The sequence below is a fragment of the Linepithema humile genome, chromosome 5 (genome assembly GCF_040581485.1).
Source record: "Linepithema humile isolate Giens D197 chromosome 5, Lhum_UNIL_v1.0, whole genome shotgun sequence".
NCBI lineage: Eukaryota > Metazoa > Arthropoda > Insecta > Hymenoptera > Formicidae > Linepithema > Linepithema humile.
In genome coordinates this window covers 14,369,299-14,396,130 of record NC_090132.1, presented here as the reverse complement: position 1 = coordinate 14,396,130, position 26,832 = coordinate 14,369,299, and the positions used below count along the sequence as shown (strand labels likewise).

Here is a 26,832-nt window from a genome sequence, read left to right as displayed (position 1 = left end):
AGTGTATGTATTATATATTAATTTTGCAACATTTTTGCAACATTTTTGCAACATTTCCATTATTTAATTACATACACTTATATTCTAATTTCTGTAAAATACTTTAATTCATGTGCTTTATGTGTATATATTATGCATATTATATGCTCCATATATGTATATTTACATCAAAATATCTATGTAAAAAGTTAATATCATTTTGTATATTGTATATATTTTTATAATAAATGTCTTCTTATAATACGTCTTATAACTTATATTATGTATAAATAAGTTGTATGACATATGTCATATAACTTATTTATAAAACATGAAATATACCCATACAGCACACAAAGATTGCATACACATTGCATCAATCTTTCATCGCAATGTTGCAATGTTGCAAATTCACTGCAAAATGTTGTTGCATCATTGCTGTGGGATTGCAGCAACGTTAAAATGTCCGCTTTTAGGAAGATTGTAACGAAATATTACAGTAATATTGCAATGTAATGAATTTGCAATAATGCATTGTTATTACAATCTTAGAATAATGTTGCATATATTTTTATTTATTCGGACATTTATCTGTCCGATTTTTAAACAATCAGTTTAATATCTGATTTTTCTGTGTTAAGGTCGTATCAGAAAAATTAAACTGATAAAAATAATTACTATGTCTTTAATCTTACTAGCCACTCTTTGCAAGTTTCATATAATCATCATGACTAAAACTTAAATACGAGATAGATTTTGCAACGCGCGTCGCATAGCGGTAAACAAACGAACTAGCGATTATTGAATATTGCTATTGCAATGTTATTGGAATGTTGCTGTCACATTCTCATGAAATATTACAATTACAGGTTGCAATAATGTCTCAACAATATTACATTGCAACTTGCAAGATTGTAACATTGCTGCAATGTAATTGCAATGTTCTGTGCTGTATGCCCAGGGAGAAACGTAAAGTCGAATAGATGTCTAGTTGACGTCTATTCGATAGATCTAAAATAAGTTGATTTTTGCATCTCGGTAGACGTCGAAATGGTTTCTATTAGACACATCTATTAGACGTCTTGTAGATGTCTTATAAATGTTGATTAGACGCCTTATATAAAGCTTATATAAAGCTCGTATCAAACCATGCATTAACAATTAAAATTGAAATTTGACTAAACAGAACAAAGAAATTTTAGTCTTCTGTCCTGATTAATTAAATTCCAATCTTCAATCTTTAATACGTAGTCTGATATGGGCTTAACCCAACGGATTGTTAATATATATTAATGAACTGTCAAAATTATTGTCTCGTGTAATGTAATGTCAGATTTATTTATATGTAGTACATAAGTACATTGTTTTATTATAATATGCAATATTGTTTTAAGGATCACTGAAACATATACTGAGAAAAAATACAGCATTGTAGGATGCTTGCGCATTTATATCTTTAATATCATTTGACGCATACACTACAATGCTGTATTTTTTCTTAGTATATGTTTCACTGAGCCTTAAAACAATACTGCATAATATACATTTAACACAGTACATAATTGTAATATACATAATATAATAATATTTATAAGATTTCTAAAGTATAGGTACTTATATTACTACAGTAGAATATATTATACGATACATTTCTACATTATTCAAATTTCTTTGCGAATACATACACAATATTTAATTATATTTATTATAAAATTTGTTAAGTTCAATTTTACTAATACTCTAATAAGATAAAAAATAATCTAATATTTTCTAGATCTAAAATTTTAATAAAACAAAGTTGACAAAATCTTTAAAGAAGTATAATCTAAAAATTGAGTTTATACATTATTAGAAGTAAAACAAACAAAAGGTTTGTTATTGTTGCGTTGCTATTTTGTACACTTGTATACAATTCGCACTTAAAATGAGAAGAACGTTATATTCAGGCGTTGAAGAGAAAAAAGAACTAAAGAGTGTACAATGCAATGCAACGCGAACTTTTGCAAATGCGAACTAACCTAAAAGCGTAATATTTTACTTTAAAGTACACAAAGATATTAAATCACAAGATAAAGCACAATCAATTTTTCCTTGGGAAAAAAATCGTGCACTTACCGGTTTCTTTTCATTATCCATTTTTCACTGTTTTATAGCAGCACACACGAGACACAAGACAGCACAGCACGTGAACACGTGAATAGGTTACGGCATTCGCGCGGCAATACTTGTTGAGCCTGAGCGGTATGAAAGGCAACGTAACCAATCATATAAATGATCGATATTGATTGGTCAATATAGCACCCGCAAAAATCAAAATTACTAAAACAATTTTTCCGTAAAAATATTATATATATATATATAATATTAATATAATATAATATTAAAGAACAATTTATATATATATAATTGATTATAATTATATATGCTGCTGACAGCCTCGGGTAAAAGAGGACAGACATAATGCTATCTCTTTCTTTTTGCAGGTATAGCTATCGATCATATATGTAGACATCATTATTAATTTTATAATCTCCAAAATCATGACAGACAGAAATTGATTCGCGCAAATACAAAGTAAATATTAATATTAGACCAAAAATACATTTTATGAGATTATTTTTTTAACCACAAAATTTTTGTGTTTTTATCCTGATGAGGCTATGACTTAGTTTACACCGATTGTTTAGTACGCGTATCAAATACTAAATCTGCTTCTTCGATAGGTATAAATCGTTTAGTGTAAAATCTACACCAATCAAAGAAGCTGATTTAGTATTTGATACGTGTACTAAACAATCGGTGTAAACTAAGCCTATATTGCATTAATATATTTACTTATTGTTAGAAGTCTATTAGACATCTATTAGATGTCGAAAGATAATTTGTAATCTAAACAGTGTTTGATAAACAATACATCGCTATTGTGTAAATATTAAGTTTTAATTTTGTATAAGGAAATAAATGACACAAAATTACATGGCATCTAATTTAGATATTTCTAGACATTATTTTAGACTAGATGGCTCCGACATCTAATAGACATATATCCGATCTTGTGTTTCTCTCTGGGTGGGTAAAGGTATTTTTAGTTTTTTGTATGTATTATTTGTAAAAAAATCTTGATAGAAGAGACAACATTAATTTTGTGATTTGTAATAATTTGTTTCAATATATACTTCTTTTAAATACTTACACCCGGTAAAAAATTTCTCATATATAATCATGTAGCATTTAATAGAGTTATACAATGGGTTTGTTCGTTTTAGCTACACTGGGGCTGCTCTGGGTCTGCTCTACACAGGATAATACAGGACAGATAAATAGTTTGTCCTGTATTATCTTGTTTAGAGCAGACCCAAAGCTGCCCCAGTGCAGCTAAAACGAACAAGCCTAATATTTTACATAATTGTGTAAAAATATGTATAATTATACATGACGAAATATAAAACGTTATATATATATATATAAATGGAGCGACTGCAGTATAGAATTACATGTAAGTACTTTTTATACATACTTATATATAATGTCCACAATATTTTATATATAATTATATATGAATCTCTGTTAGTCTAATATATGATTATGTATAAGTCTTGCATCATGTATAAACATATATAAGTAAGAAGCAAATTTCAGATATAGTCATACGCAATTGTATATGATTTTGTATAAACGAGAAATTCTGGCTAATTGTGTCACTTTTTCCTTAATTTCACTTAATGCCTTGATTTAAAAATATTTTACTTTTCTAAAAGTTTCTATACCTTTTTCTCATCGCGCGCGTGCATGCAAGAGAGGAATATAAACAAAATAAAATAAAAAAACACTATTTTACATTTATAAGAAATATATGTTATTTATTGTAGGACTTCTGTTTCCGGTGCGATAGAGTGCGACACGTGGCGTGGAGAGAAATTTTTGGAGTGACGTGGGAAGCGAGAGGAGAGTGAAAGGAGGAGTGAGAGCGAGTGGAGGAGAGAGTGGAGGTGAGAGAGAGTGGGTGTGAGTGGGGGGAGCGCAGGGTGTGAAAGAGAGAAAGGGAAAGGACAAGGGAAAAGAAGTTGTATAGATAGGCATAGAACATAGGATATAGAGACGGACACGATCGGGATTAGGAGAAAGAGCGAGGAGCACATAGAAGATAGAAGGTAATAGGTGAGGGTGATAGGTGGCGACATAGCGGGATGGAAAGGAAATTGGAATTGGAAATGGAAGAGAAATTAAGAGAAGCGAGAGGGGGGAGAGTTAGACGCGGAAGTTATGGGTGTATAGAGGAGATGTGGAAGAGGAAGAGGGAAGAGGCATGGGAAAAGGGGGAAGAGGAGGAGAAAGGCATATTTAGTAAAAGTAAGAAGATAACGAGGTCACCGGGGAAAGAAGAGGGAAAGAAAGAAGGAGAGCAGAAGGGGATAGAGAAGGGAGAGGAGGAGATGAGGAAATGGAAAAGGGAGATGGAGGGGGTAATGAAGGAGGTGATGAGGATGGGGTTGGAGGAGTGGAAGGAAGAAATGAGACAGATGAAGGAAGAAGTGAAGGAGGGAATAATAGACATAAGGAAGGAAATGAAAGAGATTAGAGATAAGGAGGAGAGGTGGAGGGAGGAGAGGGAGGAAATGAAAAGGCATATAAAGGGATTGGAAAGGAGAATAGAAGAGATAGAGAGAGACGGAGAGAATGAGAGGGAAGGAAGAAGGAAAGAAGGGAAGGGAGAAGGAGGAAAAATAGAAATAAGAATAAAAGAGATAGAAAGGAGGATGGAAAGGAAAGAGAGGGAAGAGAGGAGAAGGAATTTGGTAATAAAAGGAATAGAGGTAAGGGAAGGGAAAAGGAAAGAAGCGGTAGAAGAATTAATGAAGGTTATAGAAGCGAAGGTAAAGATAGAAGAGATATGGAGGATAGCGGAGGATAGAGAAAAAGGAAGAGAGATAGTGGGGATAAGGCTGGAGAATGATGAGAAAAGGAAGGAGATATGGGAGAGAAAGAAAATGCTTAAGGGTAGAAAGGAAAGAATAGTAGAGGACTGGACATGGAAAGAAAGGAGGATGAGATGGAAATTGGAGGAGATAGCCAGGGAAGAGGAAAGGAAAGGGAAAAGTGTATGGATAGGATATGGGAGAGTAAGAATAAATGGGCAATGGTGGAAGTGGGATGAGGAGGAGGAGGTGCTAAGAGACGGGAAAGGGTGCACAAAAGTAGGGGGGCAGGGGGAAGGGAGATTGGGGAGGGAGGGAAGCATGGGATAGAAGAGAGAAGGGAAGGGGACGGAAAGGTGAGGCGAGAGGACGGGAGGGAAAGGGAGTGGAGAATAGCCTTCTGGAATGTGGCAGGGGTGGGAAATAAGGATAAAGAATTCTGGGAGGGACTAAAGAAATGGGATGTAATAGTACTGATAGAGACATGGATGGATAAAAAAGGGTGGGAAAGGGTGAAAGAAAAGTTACCAAGAGGATACGAGTGGGGAGTACAAATGGCGGAAAGAAAAAATAAAAAAGGAAGGGCGATGGGAGGGATGATAATGGGGATAAGAAAAGAGATGTTGGACAAAGGGAGGAAAATAGTAACGGAGAGAGAAGGGATAATAGTGGGAAGGATAAAAAAAGGAAAACATAAATGGAGGGTGGTGGGGGTATACGTTAATGGGAATATGGAGGAGATGTTACAGAGCATGGAACAGTGGGTAGGGGAGAAGGAGGTAGAAGTGAGTACAATAATTGGGGGGGACTTTAATGCGAGAACAGGGGAGGAGGGAGGAGGTATAGAGATAGGGAAAGAGGGAGAGGAAGGAGGAGGGAAGGGGGAGGGAAGGAGAAGGAAATCGAAGGATAGGAAGATGAATAGGGAGGGGAAGGTGATGGTGGAGTTCTTGGAGGAAAGAGGATGGGGAATACTGAATGGATGCATAGAGGGTGAGGAGGAGGGGGAGTACACGTTCACAGGAGGAAAAGGGAATACGGTAATAGACTACGTAATAGCAGATGAGGATACGAGGGGGAAGATAAAAAGGCTAAGGATAGGAGACAACATAGAGTCAGACCACCAGCCAGTGGAGGTATGGGTTAGGGAGAGGGACAAAGACAAAAAAGGAAGAGGAACGAGAGTAGGGAAAAAGGAAAAATATGGAGAGGAGTATGGAATGAGGAGGGGTGTAAAAAGTTCAAACAAAGGATGGAAGGGTTAAAATCGGGGGGAGGGGAAGAAGAAATGAGGGTAGAATGGGAAGGGATGGAGAGGAAGATGAAAGAGGCGATAAAGGAAGTGGAGCGGGACGTGGGGAAAGAGGAGGGGAAGAGGAGGGGATGGTGGGACAGAGAATGTGAGGAAAAGAAGAAGGAGGCAAGAAGGGAGTTAAGAGGATGGAGAAGAAAAGGAGGAGAAGGGAAAGAGTATAAAGAGAAGAAGAAGGAATATAAGGAAACGTGTGAAAGGAAAAAGAAAGAGGAAAATGAAAGATGGGAAAAAAGAGCAAGGGAAGTAAAAAGGGAGAATGAGGTGTGGGAAATAGTAAATAGAGAAAGGAAAAGAAGAACTAGGATAAATGATGGGATAGGAATGGAGGAGTGGAAAGAGTACTTCATGAGGCTACTGGGGGGGACAGAAGGAAAAGTAGTAAAGGGGGGAGAAAGGAAGAAAGGAGGGGAGGGAGAGGAGGAAGAAGAGATCAGCAGAAAGGAAATAAAGGAGGCGATAAAAAAACTAAGAAATGGGAAGGCAATGGGAGTGGACGGGATACCAGGAGAAGCATGGAAATATGGAGGGGAAGAAGTGGAAGAGTGGGTCTGGAGCTGGTGTAACAGGGTATGGAGGGGGGAGGGATGGCCGGAGAGATGGAAGGAGGGAGTAGTGGTGCCGATCAGAAAGAAAGGAGAGGGAGAGAAAGTGGAAGATTACAGAGGGGTGACATTAATGAGTTCATGTTACAAGATATATACAATAACGTTGGCAGAGAGGCTAAGGAGGGAAGTGGAAGAAAAGGGAATAGTACCACAGAGTCAGACAGGTTTCAGAGAAGGGATGGGGACATTAGACAATATATATGTTTTAAATTATTTAGTGAACAGACAGCTGGGAAAAAAGAAAGGAAAAATGACGGCGCTGTTTATAGATTTAAAGGCAGCATTCGACTCGGTGGATAGGGGAATATTAGTGGGGGCAATGAGAGAGAGAGGGGTAAGGGAAGGGTTGGTGGAAAGAGTGGAGGAGGTGTTGAAGGAGACGAAAAGTAAAGTAAGGGTAGGAGGGGAGGAGGGGGGGAACTTTTGGACGGCGAGAGGAGTGAGGCAGGGGTGCCCATTGAGCCCACTAATCTTTAATGTAATGTTAGCAGATATAGAGGAGGAAATGGGGAAAGTGAAATGGGGAGGAGTAAAGTTAAGAGGGCGCAAGATATACTCCTTAGCATATGCAGACGACATGGTTTTGATAGCAGAGGAGGAGGAGGAGATGAAGGGCATGATGGAAAGGTTAGAAAGATATTTGGACAGGAAGAATTTAGAGCTGAACACCGAAAAGACGAAGATCATGAGGTTTAGAAAGGGGGGAGGGAGATGGAGGAAAAAGGTATGGAGATGGAAAGGGAAGATAATTGAGGAGGTGAAGGAGTTTAGATATCTGGGATACATAATACAGAGAAACGGAGGGCAGGGGGCACAGATCAGGGAGAGGGTGAGAAAAGCGACAACGGTGATGGGGCAGGTATGGGGGATAGGGAAAAGAAGATTCGGGAAGGATTGGGGGAGAAGGTTATGGTTATTTGATAAATTGGTATGGACGGTGATGGGGTATGGGGCAGAGATATGGGGGTGGAAGGAGAGAGAGGAAATGGAAAGGGCAGAGGAGAGATATTTAAGATGGGTACTGGGAGTAGAGGCAAGGACGCCAGGATACTTGGTGAGAGAGGAACTACAAAGGGAGAAACTAAGGGGAAGAGCGGGAAGGAGGGCGTGGGGGTTTGAAAAAAGATTAGATGAGGGGAGGGGAAGTGAGATAGCGAGGGAATGTAGGGAGGAGATGAAAGAGAGATTCAAAGAGGGAAGAGTGAGATCGGAATGGGAGGAAGAAAGGAGGAAGTTCTTAGAGGAAAGGGAGATATCAATTGAGGAGGTGGAGAAGAAGAAAGAGAAGGGAGAGGCGAGGTATGAGGAATTAGAGAGGAGGGACAAGGAGAAACAGAGAAAGGAAAGAAGGGAAAAGATAAGTGAATCGAGGTTTAGTAGATGGTACAAGGAAGTAAAAGGGGAAGGGATACCGGATTATCTAAAAAAAGGATGGGGTGAAAGCAGATGGAAGAGAGTGGCAAGATTCAGGTTGGGGAATGAAGTAAGGGAGGGAAGGTACTGGGAGGAGGAGGAAAAAAGGAGATGCAGATTATGTGGAGGAGAGAGGGAAACATGGGAACACGTATGGGAGGAGTGTAGAGAGTGGAAGGAAGGAGGAGGAAGCTGGCAGGAGGCGGTAGGCTGGGTATTAGGAGAGGAGGGAGAAGGGGAACGGTGGATGAAAGAGATAGAGAGAGAAAGAAAGGGGAAGGAGGAAAGGGAAGGAAATATGGAGGAGGAAGAGAGAATGTGTGAAGGAGAGAGAAATGCATGAAAGAAAAAGGAAAGAGAGAGAGAGGAAAAAGGAAAGAGAGAGAGAAAAAGGGAGAGAGAGAGAGAGAGAGAGAGAGAGAGAGAGAGAGAGAGAGAGAGAGAGAGAGAGAGAGAGAGAGAGAGTGAGAGAGAGAGTGAGAGAGAGAAAGAGAGAGAGAGAGAGGGAGGGAGAAGGGGCGAAGTAGTTGGACATGAATGATGTACAAAGCAATGGAAACGGAAGTCCCAGAGGCGAGATGTGTGTGTGTATAGGTAGGGGAGGAGGAGGGTGGGCACATATGGCTCACGCTTCTGCTCCAAAAGGCGGTTAGGTTAAGATAGGATTAAGGATAGACTAAGTATAGACTAAGTATAGATGTAAGGAAATGTATGGCGAGAAGAAAAGCTTGTAACCCTAAGGGGAACAATAAAATTATTCATTCATTCATTCATGTTATTTATTGTATTTCTAAATAATATGAGAAAAATAAATAACATGAGATATAAATACATTTTATGAATGATACAAATAGTTCGAAAATTAGTGCTTGGGGTATTTAAAGAAGAGATTTTTAAGAAAGGACCTCATCAAGTCACTCTTACTGCCCATACAGCACAGAACATTGCAATTACATTGCAGCAATGTTACAATCTTGCAAGTTGCAATGTAATATTGTTGAGACATTATTGCAACCTGTAATTGTAATATTTCATGAGAATGTGACAGCAACATTCCAGTAACATTGCAATAGCAATATTCGGTAATTGCTAGTTCGTTCGTTTACCGCTATGCGACGCGCGTTGCAAAATCTATCTCGTATTTAAGTTTTAGTCATGATGATTATATGAAACTTGCAAAGAGTGGCTAGTAAGATTAAAGACATAGTAATTATTTTTATCAGTTTAATTTTTCTGATACGACCTCAACACAGGGAATTCAGATATTGAACTGATTGTTCAAAAATTGGACAGATAAATGTCCGAATAAATAAAAATATATGCAACATTATTCTAAGATTGCAATAACAATGCATTATTGCAAATTCATTACATTGCAATATTACTGTAATCTTTCGTTACAATCTTCCTAAAAGCGGACATTTTAACGTTGCTGCAATCCCACAGCAATGATGCAACAACATTTTGCAGTGAATTTGCAATATTGCAACATTGCGATGAAAGATTGATGCAATGTGTATGCAATCTTTGTGTACTGTATGAGTATATATATATATATATGATGTGATGTATGTATGATTATGTACTTTATGTTTGCGCAATAAAAACACAACAAAATAAAACAAGAAAATGTATATTTACTCATACACACCTTTATATAATCATATATAAATATATATATTCATATTCATTTATATATAGGTGTATCTATTTATGTATGGACAAATTCGGTATATAATTTTGTATAATTAGATATGTACTATTTTTGTCTAATTATGTATGAGAAATTTTTTACCGGGCAATTAGCCTTATTTTACGCGTTTACTTTGGTATCTAAAATACACATCAAAATATAAAATTTATTTCTATTACAGTAGAAAAAAAATATGTTATTATATATGTTATTATATATAATGTTCAATTTTAACAGTTTTTATTGGACTGTACTTTAGGCAATATTATATTTTGCCATTTCTGTTATAAGACAATGTTTCTTTTCTACTGTAATAGAAATACATTTTCAATTCTGATATGTATTTTAAAAACCAAGTTAAGCACATAAAATAAGGCTAATTTTAAGTATTATTTAAAAGAAGCATATATTGAAACAGATTATTGCAAATCGCAAAATTAATGTTGTTTCTTTTATCAAGATTTTTTTACAAATGTTAGACACAAGAAATTAAAAATATCATTATATTCCATGCTTTAGAAATAAAAAATATGGCATATATCATATACGTTTTTTATAAAAACAGTATACAAAATGGTGTTAATTTTTTACATAGATATTTTGATATGAATATAGATAATATGGAGCACAATATACATAATATATACTTATATATATATATATATATATATATATATACCTACACATACAAACACATAAACACACACTTAAACACAGATATTTACACTAATAAACCTATACATAATGCATATACATATAATACATACATTAGATTTAGTTATTAAATTATAAAAATTAGATTAACTTTCCATCTAATTCATTAAACATCTGGTTTAAAAAAATTAAAAATATATTGAGAGGTATATGTTTATATTTATGTTATATAAATGTTTATACGTATTTGTAGGTGCAGTTCAATTTAAATACTTGCAAGCTGCCGAGCACGAAATTTCGGAACCAATTAAATCATGGCTTCGTCATGCAACTAAAAAAATAAAAAAACTGAATGCTGCACAATAAAATATTCAATACTTTTTTTTATATTTTGTTCATGTGTATAATTTATGCATAATATTAGCAATTTTATGTACAAAATATTATGTATGTAATATTATTCATATTAAGTTATAATATTTAGTAATATTAAGTTTATTAATTTATATTTAACACTGTGACTAGTGCAATTTTGAAATGTACAAGACGTATCTTTAGTTTTCGTTTTTATATATACAAATTTTATTTTTATTGTGACTATTTTTACATTATATAGTAAATAAAAAATAAAAAAAAAATTACACATTTTATAATAAAATGTGTTTCAAATGTACTATTATTTATATTACTTATACGTACTTTACCTTTTTTGAAATGTGTTTATTTCTTAAAATAATGTAATATAATAGCTTTTATTTTTAGAAATTTTGCTAATAATCTTTCCTTTATGCTCATAAAGATACTTACATGTCAAATGTCTATATAAAATATTTGAAAAAAATATGTATTTTGAAAAAATATTTCAAAAATTGTTTAGTTTTAATGGAGTAATAAAAAGTAGTAATAAAACAATATCTTGATAGTGGTGTCATTAAAGCAAGATTGTCGTAATTTTTTAAAATATAAATAATAATTATTATAAAACTTTTCGAGAGAGAAAGAGAGAGACGTTGCTTATTAAGATTACTGTTTTATTGCTTTCTTAACTTAAAACTAAACAATTTTTGTTTAAATCTTTTAAAAAAATATATTTTTTAAAGATATTTTAAATAAATATTTAAAATAGATATTTTTCTGGGTGGTATTTATAGTCCGATTTTATATTTAGAATCGTTTTATGATTTCATTTAACTAATGAAATAATGTTGCGCAACCATTTTGTTGATTGAATGAGGTTTTAAAATAATTTCGAATATAAGATCGGATTATAAACACCATCCTATAATTTTATTTGGATTTTATCTGGATAAAAAAAGATATTCAGGGGACATTGTTGGGATCTAATTTAATCATATGTAGGATATCCCAGGGATATCCCCACTCAAAAAAATGATCTTGCAATAATAGCTAAAATTTTCTAGGTGTAAAAAATTAACTAAAACAGATAAATGATTAGCAACTGTTGTGATATTGCATATGTAATTACTTAATCAGTTTAGATGACAGAAACAGAATATATATCTGTATTGTTTGTAAACTTTAAAAAGAAAGTTTCTCTAAAGCGCCTATCTATATAAGATCAATCACGTGTTAGATCATGCAATGAATAATATTTAGCAATGGTACCTAAATTTTTCAGAAGCTATTGCTAGAACATTACTGCTATAAATTCTATATGTGACAAACAATGTTTTCACAGATACGAAAAATAGCGATACATTCTTGTTGCGATATCTAGAAATCTAACTACATCAGCGAAATATTTTTTTGAGTGTAATAACAATTAATTAAGCCTTATTCTTATTGAAATATCTTACCAGGAGATGTGATAAGTCCCGTACCCAATACTGGTTTAAAAAATTCATAAAGTGAACTTTTCTCGAAGCATTGACTTTGCAAGACAGCCTAAACCACAAAATTAAAATCTAAATTGCTAATGTTTTTATATCATATTAAATATGTGTATTTATTTGTGCTATTTTCGTATTTTTATATACTTTAAAAAATTATTTATATTATTTAAAACAGTGCTCGGAATTAGTTGAACATTTCAGCCGATTTCCGCGGTATACGCCTTCTTTTCTTTCCTTACCGCGCGCGCCGCAGCCGCTAGGGCTAGCCTCGCCGAGCGTTAGGAGCGGCACTATCTGATTATGAGTAGATCCTTCTCCCTATTTATTTAAATTTAAAAAAATTTATTAAAATTTATTAAAAATAAATTTTAATTTTTAATTTTATTAAATGGAAATATTTCAATAGATTTCTACGTCACCCATAAAGTACTAATGTTGACGCGGTTTTTTAAAAGTGGTTTCTATTACATTATTGCATCAATTGTTCATTTTCATAAAAGGCCAAAAAAATCTAATTACGAAAATCTCTTTTATATATTTTTTTTAAATTAAGAATTTGTTATTTTTATCTTTAGTGGAATAGGCCTACTGGAGAAATCACTATTAAAAAAACGCGTCAGCATTAGTACCTCATGGGTGACGTGGAAATCTATTAAAATATTTCCACTTAATAAATTTAAAAATAAAAAATTTATCTTTAATAAATTTTAATAAATTTTTTAAAATTTTAATAAACAGGGAGAAGAACCCACTCATAATCAGATAGCGCCGCTCCTAACGCTCGGCGGCGCTGGCCCTAGCGGCTGCGGCGCGCGCGGAAGGAGAGGAAAAGAGGCGTATAGGTACCGCGAAAATCGGCTGAAATGTTCAACTAATTTCGAGCACTGATTTAAAAGAAAATATAAAAGTTACACACACAATAAAAATTTAATTATTTAATATACAGGGTGATTCAAAATAACCATATGTTCTTAAAGGGACATATTCCTGAGCGTATTCTGAGACAACTTTTCCTTTGGCAAAAGTTTGTGCGGAGCTTAATTTTTAAATTATAAAAGAAAATAGTTAGCGTATCGTGAGTCGAGAACAAGAAACAAGCAGGGGCGCTGCAACTCACTGCTACACACGGGTGTTTACGTGAGGCGCCTGCTACAATCAGCTAACATTCACGATACACAATTACTCGAAAAACACGTGTTTCTTTTTCGAGTAATTTTCACGCACCGAGTGATTAGTAGTGATCATTAAATAAATTCCTCGTTTTATCGATGAAGTGAGTGAACAGAGTATGTGAATGTGTTGTGTTTTGAAACGTGAACCATAAGAAAGTGAAAAAACTTTTACTCGATATGGATCTGTCTTGTCGCGGAAGAGAGAGGAGAGAAAGAAAGAGAGAGGGAGAAAAAGAAAGAGAGAGAGAGAGAGAGAGAGAGAGAGAGAGAGAGAGAGAGAGAGAGAGAGAGAGAGAGAGAGAGAGAGAGAGAGAGAGAGAGAGAGAGAGAGAGAGAGAGAGAGAGAGAGAGAGAGAGAGAGAGAGAGAGAGAGAGAGAGAGAGAGAGAGAGAGAGAGAGAGAGAGAGAGAGAGAGAGAGAGAGAGAGAGAGAGAGAGAGAGAGAGAGAGAGAGAGAGAGAGAGAGAGAGAGAGAGAGAGAGAGAGAGAGAGAGAGAGAGAGAGAGAGAGAGAGAGAGAGAGAGAGAGAGAGAGAGAGAGAGAGAGAGAGAGAGAGAGAGAGAGAGAGAGAGAGAGAGAGAGAGAGAGAGAGAGAGAGAGAGAGAGAGAGAGAGAGAGAGAGAGAGAGAGAGAGAGAGAGAGAGAGAGAGAGAGAGAGAGAGAGAGAGAGAGAGAGAGAGAGAGAGAGAGAGAGAGAGAGAGAGAGAGAGAGAGAGAGAGAGAGAGAGAGAGAGAGAGAGAGAGAGAGAGAGAGAGAGAGAGAGAGAGAGAGAGAGAGAGAGAGAGAGAGAGAGAGAGAGAGAGAGAGAGAGAGAGAGAGAGAGAGAGAGAGAGAGAGAGAGAGAGAGAGAGAGAGAGAGAGAGAGAGAGAGAGAGAGAGAGAGAGAGAGAGAGAGAGAGAGAGAGAGAGAGAGAGAGAGAGAGAGAGAGAGAGAGAGAGAGAGAGAGAGAGATGCGTATACGTATTTATGTATCGTGAGTGTCAGCTGATTGTAGCAGGCGCCTCACGTAAACACTCGCGTGTAACGGTGAGTTGCGACGCCCCTGCTTGTTTCTTGTACTCGACTCACGATACGCTAACTATTTTCTTTTATAACTTGAAAATTAAGCTCTGCACAATCTTTGGGTGTAGTTCCGAATAGGTGAAACGCCCGATTGTTTTGAAACTCCACTATTTTATGTAGTTTGGCGCGCTGATTACGAATATGATAATGAAAATCGCCGACTAGGTCATTTTCAAGGTCAAAACAAGGTCAAAAAAAGTGAAAAAATATCACTTTTTTGAGATTATTTCGAGAAATATTGATGTCACAAAAAAAAGTTTCAAATAAAAGTTGTAGTTTTTGTAAAAATACATCATTTATGTCCTATGCATTTTTTGTGTAAAACTGATAGTTTTCGAGAAAATTGACGTTAAAGATTAAAAACTTTGGTAAGTAGGATAAAATACGGGGGGTTCGGGGGGCGGAGCCCCCCGAGGGGGAAATAGGTGCGGGGGCGGAGCCTCTCCCCCCGCCTATTACATAGCTAGTGTCTATTATAGAAGTTGAAAATAACTTTCAAACACAATATGCTCTCTACCTTGCGTAGGGGTCTTGCTAATCTTTTCAGTATCAAATATTTTTAGTATATTGTAGACTCATCATACCTTTAGTAAGGCGAAGATTTAATTCATATAAACTTTCTGCTCGCACACACCTTGCGTTGGGGTCTTGCTAATCTTTTCAGTATCTAATATTTTTAGTATATTGTAGACTCATCATACTTTTAGTAAGGCAAAGATTTAATTCATATAAACTTTCTGCGCGCACACACCTTGCGTTGGGGTCTTGCTAATCTTTTCAGTATCTAGTATTTTTAGTATATTGTAGACTCATTAGATTTTTAGCAAGGCAAAGATTTAATAAATATACATAAATTGTATACGCACACACGCCGCTACATTCTTGAACGGCATGCGCATGCAAGCTAAGGCCTACCTGTTTACCAAAGTTTTTAATCTTTAACGTCAATTTTCTCGAAAATGATCAGTTTTGCACAAAAAATGCATAGAACATAAATAATGTATTTTTACAAGAATTACAACTTTTATTTGAGACATTTTTTCGTTACATCAATATTTCTCGAAATAATCTCAAAAAAGTGATATTTTTTCACTTTTTTTGGAGTTTTGACCTTGAAAATGACCTTGTCGGCGATTTTCATTATCATATTCGTAATCAGCGCGCCAAAATACATAAAATAGTGCAGTTTTAAAAAAATCGGGCGTTTCACCTATTCGGAACTTTATCCCAATCTTTTGCCAAAGGAAAAGTTGTCTCAAAATACGCTCAGAAATATGCCCCTTTAAGGACATACGGTTATTTTGAATCACCCTGTATATAATAATAAATATTTTTTAATGGGTATGTTTATGGAAAATATTTATTCTTTATACTACATGTTTGTAGAAATCATACGTTATTCTTTTACCTTTATCTGTTCTTCGTCATATAGAATGATATATGGAGTATTGCCAAACCAGACCCGAATTGGAGATGAAAAATCATTCATCATTGTGGTCACAACTTGTTCCATTTCTAAAAAAAACTTTTTTATAAAAATATTTTTCTTTTATTTAAAAAAAATTAACTAATTCCATATTAATATTAAATTCTATATATTCCATAAATTAATATAAATTCCATTTCAAAAAAATTCATTTTTAAAATTCTTTTATTATAAAATACGGAACAATAAAATAGTAATTTAAAATAGTGTATGATTTAAAGAACGATTTATTATAAATGTAAGCTCTTTGCATAGACATGATCAACGCATAAGATGATTCTGTAACTTGATTTATCAAGCGGTAGAAAAGAACTGTTCTTGTTCATGGAAATATATTTAAAATCATATTATGATCTTTACAATAAAAGAAAAATAGCAAGTCTTAAGTCGCAATGTTACAATAAATAGTTTACTCAATATATATAATAGTATGTAATTGTACTGTGCAGTACACAAATTACACGTGTTGATATGCATTATGATTGCAATAATTTAAATAATTTTCTAATTTTTATTGTTGACTTTAAGAAGTTTATTCTCTTCTAGTAATTGTAATTAATTATTAAGATAAAATTATTAATTACAAAATTGTAACACAGATATATTTTGGTAAGATAATGTTCTCTAAAATTTAATTTAATATTAATACTTTTACTTTTGTATATGAAGTACTTTTGTACATGAAATATATTATAATATATTATAATTTGTTATTACCTCTAGCCTTTACTCCCAAAAAATAGAGAGCATTTCCAATGAGTGGATATGCTTTTGGACCTGGCAAAGCGTTTACTTTTTTAATAAAAGATCGATGCCAGAAATTCGACAAAATGTAGCTCACTCCAAGACAAATTAAAGTTATTAATGTAACAGTTACAAACATTGCTGTATTTAGTTTTACAACAATAACGACGTTATTCACAAGCAATAGAAATATATGAATTGGCACTGATGTTACTGCTCGAACTGCGAACACCACTGAAGTTATTTCTTTCAATTTTTACTTTTAATATGCATTCTCAGGAATATAATGGTAGTAAAAGTATTTACAGTAGGAAACGAGAACAAAAGATAGAGAAGTTATTTGCTTGAATTTATGCAAAAACAGGAGAGAAAAAGATAAAGATAATGGTACTTATTGTTAGAGAGATCATTCTGTAGATTGCAGATTGAAGTGAGATAATTAATTTATTATGACATTAAATCAATGAACACAAATAGTTTTTGCTGTTACGTAAAGCTAATTTACGTACGTATTCTTTTTTATTTCAATTTTATATTCATAATATAAAAAGCCGGCGTTGAGGTACGTGTTGCATAAATGTTTTTTCGAGACATATATATAAGAGTTTTGAACTTTAACACCTTTGTTTAACATCCTACATTGTTTGACTCTTTGTTAACATTTCATAGTTTTATTTAATTTGACCAACAATTATGATGACAGCCTCACCTCGTTCGAATAACCACATTATTTTGATTTGCGTTGTGTTTAACGATAAACGGAAAAATAACGACCCGGATAGCCAAATGAGAGCAAAATGATATCATTTTGCTGTCATGCATGCCGCATTCAATTTTAGCAAATATTAAATTAACCGTACTTACATTGTTAATTTTAAAATAAAATTTATTTCACTATAAAACTATTGATAATAAGATACGATAATATTGACCAACCCAATCATACAATGTACGCACCTTTAATCCAAGCAACCGTTTTTAATATTTTACTAACCAATCAACGAAATTTTTTTGTTTTAAAACAATTTTATTTAAAAAATTTTAATTTTTTGTAGAATTACATGTTAAAAAGAATACGTACGTAAATTAGCTTTACGTAACAGCAAAAACTATTTGTGTTCATTGATTTAATGTCATAATAAATTAATTATCTCGCTTCAATCTGCAATCTACAGAATGATCTCTTTAAGTACCATTATCTTTATCTTTTTCTCTCCTGTTTTTGCATAAATTCAAGCAAATAACTTCTTTATCTTTTGTTCTCGTTTCCTACTGTAAATATTTCTACTACCATAATATTCCTGAGAGTGCATATTAAAAGTAAAAATTGAAAGAAATAACTTCAGTGGTGTTCGCAGTTCGAGCAGTAACATCAGTGCCAATTCATATATTTATTCATATATTTATTGTGAAACAAACAGTGATCCGGGAGCCTCTATCTGCGGAAGAACGGTTATGTCTGACACTAAGGTAAATTCATAGAATTGATTTTGTTATATACTTTTGATTTACTTAACTTATCTATACATAAATTTTTTTTTATAAATATCAAATTTTTTATATTGATTAGATTCCTAGCTTCTGGTGATTCGATGACATCAATTTCTTATCAATATCTTGTTGGATTAACAACTGTGAGTAAAGTCATTGAAGAAACATCCCACTAAACATAAAACATACAGGCGATGTTACATTTCGGCAATAATACTGCAAATTTGAAACATTAAATAAAAATGTTTATGAAACTTTTTGTAAACATTTAAAAATAACATTGCAATTGTAACGTTCACGCATTTGTTCCAGAATTGTTACATTTTGGCTGTTATTTCGATAATTTGGGATGTTAGAAAAGAAATATTTAGCAACATCCAATAAATGTTTCATTTGAGATGCTTAAGTTGTAATGATAAGAGACATTACAGCAATGTTACAATAATGACGTTAATAAAACGTGTATTATAAAACATTCCATAAACGTTTCACTTGGAATGTTTTTCTGTAATGTTCGAAGACATGTTCTCTGCGTTTGCCTCTCTATAGTTTGCCGGTTGTTCCTCGCTCTGCATATGAGCAGGCTATTATAGATTATTTTGATGCTTGTTAGGCTGCATTGGTTTTATAATAAATATGGAAGCAATGACTGTTGATGACGTTCGAGATTCGTGTCATGTAAGTACATATTATACAGGGTGTCAATTAAGTCCCGGGACGACTGAATATTTTCTTATGTAAGGTATTTTTGAAAAAGGTCAAGGTCATTTCTGAAGTAATTTTCAACGTGGAATTCAACGGTGACCTTCAATTTGATCTTGAGTTTGACCTTCAAGGTCATTTCAAGGTTAGGTTAGGTTTTTTAAATAGAAACCCCTATTTTTGATTCCAAAATCTAATAGCTGGTGTCAAGAGCTTTTCAAAACACTATAATAAAGTTATTTTTCATTAAGTACTTTTCGAGTTATGAAGCTTGTAAATTACAGTTTTGACATAAAATACAAAATATCTTGTAAAACATTAGATAGGTTTAGATACTCAAAAACTCGCTATGATAGGGAGCTAGTAATTAATTTTTATATTTTATGTGTCTTTTATTGTTTTTGACATAACAAACATATTTCTCAGCACTTTCATTTATTTTGTACAGGCAAAGCAGCAACCACAGCAATAAGACTTGTTTATCTACTATATTATTACACAATTATTTTAGTTTTACGTTAAGATTTTCTTTTTATTGTTACCAAAGACAAATTAATATTTTTATTAAGATTATGTAGTTTTTATTTTTACTGAAGAAAAATTAATATTTTTATTTTGAAACGGTTATTTCTTTAAAAAATATGTGATTTAGCATATAAAGATACTTTTATATTTTATATATATTGTTTCTTGTACAATATTGCACATATATATAAATAATAAATAAATAAAAATTATAAACTTGAACTAAAATTTCTTTATTCTAAATCAGCAGAACGGAATTTAATATTTGCAACGTCCATGGAAGATCAACAGAATGTGTATTTATTCAAACGTGTATTTATTAAAAAATATTGATTAGACACAATTATAATTGTATTTAATGGACGTTACAAATATTGACTTTCGTAATGTTTTTAAAATAACATTATTGCGATGTTTTAATTATATAAAATGTAACGTTCCAGATTTGCCACATGAACGTTACGGCAACAATGTTACATTTGAAACGTTTCTCGGACGCCGCATCTAGGTTCCTTAAACGTTTCAGGAACGTCGCAAATGTAACATCCCATATGTAACGTAAATGATGTAGGACATTTTGGGTTACCGACATGTTTGGTAGATGTTTCTGAGATATACCGGCAAACATTACACTGCCACAATGTGACATTGTTGTAACATTTCTGAAACGTAATTTTGTTTAGTGGGTTTATAATCGTTGTCATAATCAACAGCGCTACATTTTGTACAGTGCTGACAATAATCTTCATTATGAATGCACAATCAAGAAAGCATATACATAAACTACTGTAAGAGAGAACTTGTCCACCCATATGTTATCTCTCTTACACACATTTACTTTTTCTTTCTCACACATTATGTATTGCGCGCGTTGCGGTTGTCGAGCGCCTGATTGGTTGAGTGGCGCTGCACTACAAGAAGCGCCAGCGTGCTCGTCGATGATTGGTCCAAGGATGATGCAACCCGGGACATGCGAGTTTCGGTGATCGCGTCTCGGGGCATTGTGCATTAGCACAGATCATATATGGTGCATTAGTACGTGTAACAAGACACATGTGTTCATATCTTTATAATAAAGATTTATCAGTAATGGTGATATACTTGTCTTTAGTGCCTGTCATCCCTTCGTTCTTCATTTCGGCTAAAAGATTATCCTGACGTAATACACGTTTTATTTGTCCGAGTACTTTTAATCGCTCACATGCATTCGCGTCGCGCCTCAAGAGTTTTACTTTAGCGGACATTGTGTATTTAAAGAACAATCTCAAGCTTTATTATTACAGCTATATTCTTACAGCTCAGAAGTGGGATAAAGGAATCATAGTAAAGTGACGGGATGGACAATTGTATTTTCGCCTTAGCTAGTGCGTGCGACACGTGGTAAATGCATCGCCATTTTTGACCGCGTCGTTCATTGTGTTAATCACGCGATCGTGGCTCGCACCGCCATATTGTGTATTCGTGCGCGGGAAGGACTCCCATTGGCTGCACGCACATCATTGCTAACTAACATTGTTTGTAGTTTCCGTAAGTGTTGGTGACTCGTCCGGCATTGCGTCGCGAGTATTGGACATATAGTAACGCCATATTTTGGTTCGGCGTTTGGACGCGAGTGTAGTAACGTTGCGTGAAGAGACTCACAACACACGTCACGCCATTTTTCTTCCAGTCATGGATCGACGTCGTTTGGAAGGGCTCTCCACAAAGAAACTAAGACGTGAAGTCTTGAGGTATAGGTTAACCCCCGAAGCTACCCATGAAGCTTTAGTCAAGCAGCTTGTGACACATCTCGAAAGCAATGGACCGCTAAGAGACGAGTGTTTTGACGCGTCTGCTGGACTCGCTTCTTCATCAATGAACAGAGCGGACTCATTATCTTCTGAATCGGTGCATGAAGGATTTACTACTGCTTCAGTCCATCCACAAGTGGATTCAGAGCAGGTCTCACCTCAGTGGTTCAAGATGTTCGCAGATCTCAAGCGTCAACAGGAAGAGATGATGGTGCAGTTCACTCAACTGGTCGCTACCGTCAATCGGAGAGGAAATGATACAAGTGCATCTCCTCCATCGGCATCGTCTAGTTCTACAGACAGTTCTGGTGCGCGTTCCAGTGTTCCAGGCCGTGATGGCGGTACAGTGATGGCCACCATGCCCACAGCTCAAGCCGTTACGCTATTGGCATCGCAGATTCCATATTTTAGTGGATCCGAGGATGATAATGTGGATTTGTGGTTGCAGAAGGTCGAGCGAGTTGCTCGAATACACGGAGTCGCTGACGAAGTAATTCTTCTGGCGGTCTCCAGCAAGCTCACCAAATTGGCTCGAGATTGGTTCGACTTAAATACTGGTACAATCAACGAAACTTGGTCCAGCTTTAAACAAGCGATTCATAAAAGGTTTAAGAGGACAGTGCCGTATCAGGTGGCAATGCATAAGGCCGAAAATCGCAAGTAGTTGTCCGGTAAGGAATCGTTTCACGAATATGCAGCACATAAATTGAAGCTGTTACAAAACCTCAATCTCCCGGAAAAAGAAGCCATCAACTTTTTGATTAGCGGAATCACCAATCAGCCACTGCGTGGCATGGCTACACTTATGGGCGCTGAGTCTACAGATAAATTTCTGGAACAAATGCATGGACTCACGATGTCCTATGGTGATACGAATAGACGTTCGCCGCCACCTTACAAGAAGTTTGACGACAATAAAGCAAAAGGACCAGTTGCATCAAAAGAAAAGTCTACTGACTCGTCGAAGGACATTTTTTGTGTTTACTGCCGTACAAAAGGGCACCTCAGAGCGGACTGTTTCCGGCTCAAGAAGAAGGAACAAGCCAAGCAGACTTCGTCGCTTTCTTCTGGCGCTGCGGTTGCGGTCGTCGAGGACTCCCCGTCTTCTAGTTCAACGGTTGCGCTGGTGAATAATCATAGGTTAGAGGTTTCCGATCCAGTTCTTAAGGTAGTAAAATTTAATGATATTACTTGTGATATAAAGTCTCTTTTGGATTCCGGTAGTCCGGTGTCGTTCATTCATCCGCGTTTAATTAACGAATTTAAATATCAACCGATTAAGGTAATTGAAAATTCGGTTTCCCATTTAAAGCCATTAATGGCACAGCCATTCCGGTTCTTGGGTCTATTGCGGTGAACATCCAATTAAAAGAGCTTCCTGATGTCACTCTTGTTTCAGAGCTTTATGTAATTAAAGATAAACAGTTTTCTGCCGACTTATCTTTGGGTAGAGATTTTATTTTGAAAAATAACCTCACCGTTGTGTATAGACCGGTAGAGGGTGTCAACGATACAGTTAAATTATTTTCAGAGGTCGCTTCCGCTGAAACCGTTTATGATCCTTCTGATCGATTAGAATCAATTATAACAGATATCAATATTGATTTCGATGAGGATATAAAGCGAAAACTGATCACGGTGATAAAAGAAAGCGAAGAATCGCCGGTTGAGCATGTCGACGACGGTCACGCAGTTACGGTAGCGCTTAAGGATAATTCTACCTACGCGTATACGCCTAGACGTTTTGCTTGGTCCGAGAGGATTCAAATTCGCGATATCACTGATGACTTAATGCGACGCGGCATTATTAAAACAAGTATTTCTCCCTATTGCGCGAGAGTTGTGCCAGTTCGTAAGAAGAACGGTACTATGCGTTTGTGTATAGACTTACGTCCGTTAAATGAGCGGGTCGTCAAGCAGAAGTATCCGTTTCCACTCATTGAGGATTGCTTAGCGCGTTTGGGTAATAAAAAGGTCTTTTCTCTACTAGACCTCAAAGATGGTTTCCATCAAATTAAGGTGCATCCACAGCACACTAAGTATTTTGCTTTTGCGACGCCCGATGGTCAATTTGAATTCACCCGACTTCCTTTTGGGTTCTGTGAGGCTCCCGCCGAGTTCCAGAAGCGGCTTATTCAAATTTTCCAACCATTAATTCGGGATGACAAGGTTATCGTCTATATCGACGACATTTTAATTCCTTCGGTCTCCATAGAAGACAATTTGACTACACTAAAACAAGTTTTATTATTGCTCAAGCAATATAACTTTCAGTTAAATTTTAAAAAATGCCTTTTCCTTAAAAAACAAATAGAGTATTTAGGGTACATTTTGTCGCCTGATGGAATTACTATAAGTCCACGGCACACTAAGGCAGTTTATGATTTTCCTCAACCACGTAAGATGGTGGAAGTACAGCGTTTCCTTGGTCTTACAAACTACTTCAGGAAATTTATCAAGGATACGATTAAAGCTAGACTTTTACAAAATCTGGTGCGCAAATCAGTTGATTTCTTTTTCGACGAAGATTGTCTTTGCGCGTTTCAAACGCTTAAGGAAGAATTGATTTCCTCGCCAATTTTACGACTATATAACCCGTATGCGGTCACTGAGTTGCATACAGACGCAAGTGCTGTAGCGCTCGCCGCCATATTGTTCCAACGACAGAATTCTGGCCAGTGGTCACCCATAGCCTACTATAGTCAGGCAACCAACAGTGCCGAAGCCAAATATCATAGCTTCGAGCTGGAAATGTTGGCAGTTTTGAAGGCCATTGAGCGGTTTCATATCTACCTTTATGGCTTGGAGTTTACTCTCGTTACGGACTGTCATGCCTTAGCGTACGCGATAAATAAAACACACCTTAACCCGCGAATTGCAAGGTGGACACTTCGATTACAAAATTATCGATTCAAGGTCGTACATCGAGCCGGCCATAAAATGGCGCATGTAGATGCCTTAAGTAGAGTAGCTTATATGAACGCTTTGTCTCTCGAAAGAGAGCTTGAACTCAAGCAATTGTTGGATCCTCGGCTTAGAGAAATTGCCAAACAATTAGAATTTTCAGATAACGAAAAGTTTGAATTAATTGAAGGTTTGGTGTATAGAAAGGGTCCGGATAAGCCTCGGTTTGCGGTCCCCGAACCAATGATCGACAACGTCATTCGCGTTTATCACAATGATATAATTCACTGCGGGATTGAGAAAACTGTCCATGGTGTTTCGACACATTATTGGTTTCCGTCATTGCGCAAACGAGTTCATGAATTTATTGATAATTGTTTGGATTGTTTAATGTCAAATACTTCGGTAAATTCCAGAGAGGGTGAGTTACAGATCACTGAGACCCCCTCACAACCTTTTCAGATTCTCCACACCGACCATTTCGGTCCACTTAAAGAGACACCCGACGGACAAAAACATATCTTATTAGTAATCGATGCATTTACTCGATTCACATGGTTTTTCGCCGTTAAAACTACTGCCTCCAGGGAGGTTATCAAAAGCATTTTGCCTTGCTTTTCCGTATTTTTGGCAACCCCAAGGTAATTGTTTCAGACAGAGGCACTGCCTTTACTTCCCAGGAATTTTCTGAATTCCTCCGTTCTAGAAAAATCGTACAACGACTCGTTGCCGTTGCAGTTCCATGGGCGAACAGATTGGCCGAACGATCAAATCGATTTTTGAAATCATCATTAAAGAAACTCGTTGATGAAGGGCAGGATTGGAGTTCCTGTTTGGATACTATCCAGTATGTTGTAAACAACACCCTTCACTCTTTTCTTAAGAGTGAAGGGTGAACTCTCCTTCCAAGCTGTTACTGGGTTTTGATCAGAGAAATCACGCTGACAGTATTCTAATTCAACGTCTCTATGAGATCGCAGAAGTCAAATTTGATTTTGATCAGGAGAGAGAATTAAGTCGTAAATTAGCACTAGATGTAGCTGAAAAAATCAAAAGCTATAATAAGTCAATATGATAAGAAACATAAGAAACCTACGGCTTACAAGCCAGGAGATCTTGTTTTGATTAGAGATACATCAATAAAGCCAGGCAAAGATAAAAAATTAAAGCCTAGCTACAAAGGACCTTATAAAGTTACAAAGGTTCTGGATAAAAATCGGTTTGTGATTCAAGATATCCCCGGATCAAGCCTAACGTCTAGATCGTATAATTCGATTCTGTCACCAGATCGTTTAAAACTCTGGATTAAACCGCCGGTTGAATCGCCGATCGAATCAAATTAGTATTAAGAAATAAATCTTGCGTTAACATTAAGTTTCTGAAATTTTATATGTATACCGAAGATAAGACTGCGATATATATATTATGTATTAGTTTTACAATACTCTGTATTAAGAAAATAGCGTACCTGTTAGAATAAGTTTACGTTGCGAGAATATAAACTATAAATTTAAATTAGTGTATAAGAAAATTTCTTTGTGATTAATTTTTTTATATAGGGTTAAAAATACCAAAGTTTATAAGCGTTTTCTGCGTTTATGGTTACCCTTGACCAAAAATTATGGTTGTTTATAATTAAATATTTTATTTGTTTATCTTTTCATAAGCAGTATTGTAAGTGGTCGTTCGGGACGAACGATACTTTCAGGATGACCGAACTGTAAGAGAGAACTTGTCCACCCATATGTTATCTTTCTTACACACATTTACTTTTTCTTTCTCACACATTATGTATTGCGCGCGTTGCGGTTGTCGAGCGCCTGATTGGTTGAGTGGCGCTGCGCTACAAGAAGCGCCAGCGTGCTCGTCGATGATTGGTCCAAGGATGATGCAACCAGCCGGGACATACGAGTCTCGGTGATCGCGTCTCGGGGCATTGTGCATTAGTACGTGTAACAAGACACACGTGTTTATATCTTTATAATAAAGATTTATCAGTGATGGTGATATACTTGTTTTTAGTGCCTGTCATCCCTTCGTTCCTCATTTCGGCTAAAAGATTATCCTGACGTAATACACGTTTTATTCGTCCGAGTATTTTTAATCGTTCACGTGCATTCGCGTCGCGCCTCAAGAGTTTTACTTTAGCGGACATTGTGTATTTAAAGAACAATCTCAAGCTTTATTATTACAGCTATATTCTTACACTACATTTTTCACATAAATCATACAATTCAAGGTATTTATCATAAGATGACTCATTTAATATTGCACATGAATCAAATGCTTCAAGAGAATCTTTAATGATGTACTTATAATGATCTAATTCATTATGTTCAAAATTTTTTTGTTGCTCACATTCCAAACGATTTGAGTCATGTAAGTTTGATTGATCTATTCCACTATAAGAAGAAGAGGAAACAGAACTTTCGAATATACATTCAACGTTCTTTTCATTATTAGCAGTGGAAGAAGAAGCTGTAGAATTAATATTTCTAACAGCTTGATTCAATAACTGATTCCGATA

At 35.3% G+C, this 26,832-nt stretch overlaps 2 protein-coding genes and 1 long non-coding RNA gene across 7 annotated transcripts in view; 2 read left to right on the top strand and 1 right to left on the bottom strand.

Moving 5' to 3' along the window:
• The window catches only part of LOC105669032 (cytochrome P450 4C1-like), a 46,181-nt gene extending 29,028 nt beyond the window's left edge, over positions 1-17,153 (bottom strand). Inside the window, exons 1-3 of one of the 2 annotated variants that reach the window (XM_067356251.1) lie at positions 16,867-17,153; positions 16,072-16,178; positions 12,393-12,480 (exon numbers count right to left, since the gene is read on the bottom strand). In XM_067356251.1, the coding sequence (XP_067212352.1) occupies positions 12,393-12,480; positions 16,072-16,178; positions 16,867-17,032 (361 nt within the window). In that variant the 5' untranslated portion in view covers positions 17,033-17,153. The remainder of the gene's footprint in view (positions 1-12,392; positions 12,481-16,071; positions 16,179-16,866) is intronic. The other variant, XM_067356252.1, reaches the window with a different exon arrangement.
• Positions 17,154-18,147: 994 nt separating this feature from the next.
• On the top strand, positions 18,148-19,817 carry LOC137000223 (uncharacterized). Of its 4 annotated transcripts, none has more exons than XR_010890500.1 (4): positions 18,148-18,363; positions 18,464-18,527; positions 18,697-19,231; positions 19,535-19,817. It is a non-coding gene; the product is annotated as an uncharacterized lncRNA (long non-coding RNA). The 4 variants fall into 4 exon arrangements; XR_010890502.1 differs by lacking the exon at positions 19,535-19,817 and having other exon boundaries at positions 18,152-18,363; positions 18,697-19,062; positions 19,142-19,308; XR_010890501.1 differs by having other exon boundaries at positions 18,157-18,363; positions 18,697-19,062; positions 19,535-19,810.
• Positions 19,818-21,282: 1,465 nt separating this feature from the next.
• LOC137000191 (uncharacterized) lies at positions 21,283-25,088 on the top strand. The gene is made up of 4 exons (XM_067356147.1): positions 21,283-21,958; positions 22,100-22,621; positions 22,714-24,710; positions 24,960-25,088. The coding sequence occupies exons 1-4, from the start codon at positions 21,283-21,285 to the stop codon at positions 25,086-25,088; spliced, it is 3,324 nt and encodes a 1,107-aa protein (XP_067212248.1).
• The last annotated feature ends 1,744 nt before the right edge of the window (positions 25,089-26,832 follow it).

Coding starts and splice junctions, on each gene's coding strand:
- LOC137000191 (XM_067356147.1), top strand. CDS start 21,283: ATGGATCGACGTCGTTTGGAAGGGCTCTCCACAAAGAAACTAAGACGT. Junction 21,959..22,099: donor TTGGTTCGACTTAAATACTG/GTACAATCAACG, acceptor ACGAATATGCAG/CACATAAATTGAAGCTGTTA. Junction 24,711..24,959: donor GTTTAATGTCAAATACTTCG/GTAAATTCCAGA, acceptor TAATTGTTTCAG/ACAGAGGCACTGCCTTTACT.